Source organism: Anthonomus grandis, chromosome 7 (genome assembly GCF_022605725.1).
Source record: "Anthonomus grandis grandis chromosome 7, icAntGran1.3, whole genome shotgun sequence".
NCBI lineage: Eukaryota > Metazoa > Arthropoda > Insecta > Coleoptera > Curculionidae > Anthonomus > Anthonomus grandis.
The window spans coordinates 6,962,144-6,965,139 of NC_065552.1; the positions used below are offsets into that span (position 1 = coordinate 6,962,144).

Below are 2,996 nucleotides of genomic sequence, written 5' to 3' on the forward strand. Positions count from 1 at the left end.
AGGATTTTAAATTGGGGTATGGCCATTATATTCTATCAAAGCATTAAAATAAATAGCAAAATAATATATTGATCACTCCTTGTACGTTTGTTTACAGTCTATTTTTCTTGGTTTAAAGTGAAATATAATAGAAGAATTATTTTAACTGGCACAATTACATAACCTTGAAGTAGCATTTTGAGTATCACTTATCATATAATATTTATCAAAAAAGGCCTTGGGTAAATCAACTTTCAGTAAATAAACACTCTTGTTTACTGAATTCAGGAAATATTGCAATAAATTTCCGATCTTATCATTAAATATTTAACCATAAATAATTGAAAAAATTATATACATATTGTTTCATCACAGGTGCGTCAATTTTAAATGAATAACATCATTTCAAGGGGAAATACTATATTTAATAAAACAACCAATGAATAAATATATGTATTTATTTTAACAATAAAACTATGTACATATTTACAAAATGATAATAAATCTCTTATTTCGGAACAAAATTTCACGTACTAAGCATACGCCTTCTTGGATTTAATCCTATTATTCAAATACAGTGCAAATACAGCCCCCAAGATCTCAATCAAAGAAACCACTAAGGCAACAATAGCGATGATCGTTACAGAACTCATTATTAAATCATACAGAGCTTGAGAACATCCTTTCTCAAATAATGCGCCGTCATCACTGTAACAACTGTCTGGTATTTTTTCATTAATACTAATCCAAAAACTGGAAGAATCCGGACCGCAACAATCCAAATTCTTCTGGATCAAATTAACGATTCCAGTAACGTCAGTCTGGACGTTATATTGCTTAAACAAATTGCTAACGGTTGTATTAATTTGACTCTGGAACTCGTCGGTGTCATTGATCGTTACCAGTCCGTAGATGCCCAGTGCCACTTGAAGAACGAAGATGATGATCAGTATTATGGCGTAAGTGGAAAGCATGCAAGTGTTGCTTCTTAGGGTACCACAGCATCCAAGAAACGCTATGACCAAAACGATTGCTCCCAAGACTATTGCTATGGTCGGTAAATAACGTACGACTTGGTATTCTTCAGGTATTCCTTGGAAGTAATCACTATCAATATTTATTAAATGGTAGGTGCCAAGACCGATTAGGACTCCACCGATTAAAAGACATCCTATGTTAGCCACGAACACTAAAATTCTTACGATAGCTTCGGTACAACACATTTTCGTTGATAATATATATTCGCGCAGATAGAATTGAACTGACGAGATTGTGTAGGTGTGGATTTTTTTTATGTTTTTTCATTACTCAGATAAGAGATTTTATCTTGTTGGCTTTTATTGTGTGGCTTAGGAGCACTTGCATGAGTAACATCCTAATTATTTTATATACGTTTATTGTTATAAGTAGGGTGAGGAATTTATTGTTTGAGATGATACATGTGTTTTATTGCCGACGTCAGCAGTAATGAGCAAATAATTATAATATAGTCAAGTATATTTATAGAAATTTCATCAAAAGCCATAAAAACATCAAAAAAGAAGAAAAAAAAACAGTCAATAAACTTGTTTCAGATATACCAATTTAAATACTGGTATGATTAATATATTCCAGGTATTGAAATAAAGAGCCAAAATATTGAGCCCTTCGGATACATGGATTTCAAGAAGAACCAGAGAAATTTTAACTTATAGATTTGTACAAATAATCTGGATCAATTAAATTTGTACTGATTAGCTATATGATGATGCTGAGAAGAGTTATTGTATTCTGATGTCAGCCTATTCATCTTTTATTCTTTCCTTTTACTCATCTATTAAGGGTAAATTGATGTTACCTTTCTCTTTTTCTTTGCTCTACTCATCGTCTTCATAACATAATCGTCAGTATTTCGTATTATACCATTCACTGAATACTTTATTTTCTTTTTTGTCATTTTCAATATCCTTCAAATCATTTGCCATATGAAGGATTAAGAAATCTTGTCATCTAACGTAGAGCAACCTTAGCAAGTCAGATTACCTCCTTCTCTTATCCAGATAAATTGGTCTTCCGGATAAGATTTTCAGAGCTTATCCGTTATTAAGTAGTCTATATTAACAATTCTCATAAAGTTCTTATTCAGTCTTTTCTCTCCTTCTTCTATATTTCCTTGAAGTATTTATATGACATACATCCTTCTTGCTCTTTTATCTATTTGATTGAACGTTCTTGTTATCTCTTACATTTAATTTTTTCATTATCGTTTTCACAAGATATAAAAAGCAGACCATAGCCAATCGACTGCAAAAAAACTCATCCAAGGAGATCAGCATGAGACTGACTGTTGATCTGCAAATTTGACCTTCTTTAATATAAATCTGGAACAAACTTTAGAATAATGACCACGTTATTCTACTATAAAACTATTTTCCTATAGAAGAGTTAAAGAATCAGTCTGTCAGACTATTCACCTGCCCTTTTCTTTTTCTTGTATCTTCATGCCTCAGTATTTTCTCTCTTTTTATCATCAGTACCATAACAATCGTTGGCTATAATGGCCTGTAATTATTATTTTAACTTTTCTTGCCTCATTATTTCTCTTAATGTGGTAGCTCACTTCACTACTATTTTTTAGATCTTATAAAAATTTAAAAAGTTCTTTTGGTTAAATGCCTTCCTTAATATCTTAATATTCCAGTTCAAACACTTTGATTTACTCATAGAGGACGATGATCAATGACACTTGGCAATTATGACAGTTCACAAGCTTAATTGTATACTAGAATAATCGTTATTATCAAATATACACTAATAGTGAAAAATTGCAAACACTTAGACAAAAAACACGATATCTCCAAATGACTAGTTTGGATTTTAAGCAGAATTTGTAGAATATGCTGTTCTAGGTTTTATGGTATTTATTTCATCAAAATACTTTTAGTAGCTTTTGAGATATTGGACTTTGAATGGAGTCGTCCTTTTCAAAGTCAAATATGCTTCTTGGACTCATAGATAAAAAATTCAATAACCCCAAA

At 31.2% G+C, this 2,996-nt stretch overlaps 1 protein-coding gene across 1 annotated transcript; it reads right to left on the bottom strand.

Annotated features, from left to right (window-relative positions):
• Positions 1-419: 419 nt before the first annotated feature.
• Positions 420-1,268, bottom strand: LOC126738895 (23 kDa integral membrane protein-like). The gene has a single exon (XM_050444372.1). The coding sequence runs from the start codon at positions 1,200-1,202 to the stop codon at positions 513-515; it is 690 nt and encodes a 229-aa protein (XP_050300329.1). The 5' UTR covers positions 1,203-1,268; the 3' UTR covers positions 420-512.
• Between the last annotated feature and the right edge of the window lie 1,728 nt (positions 1,269-2,996).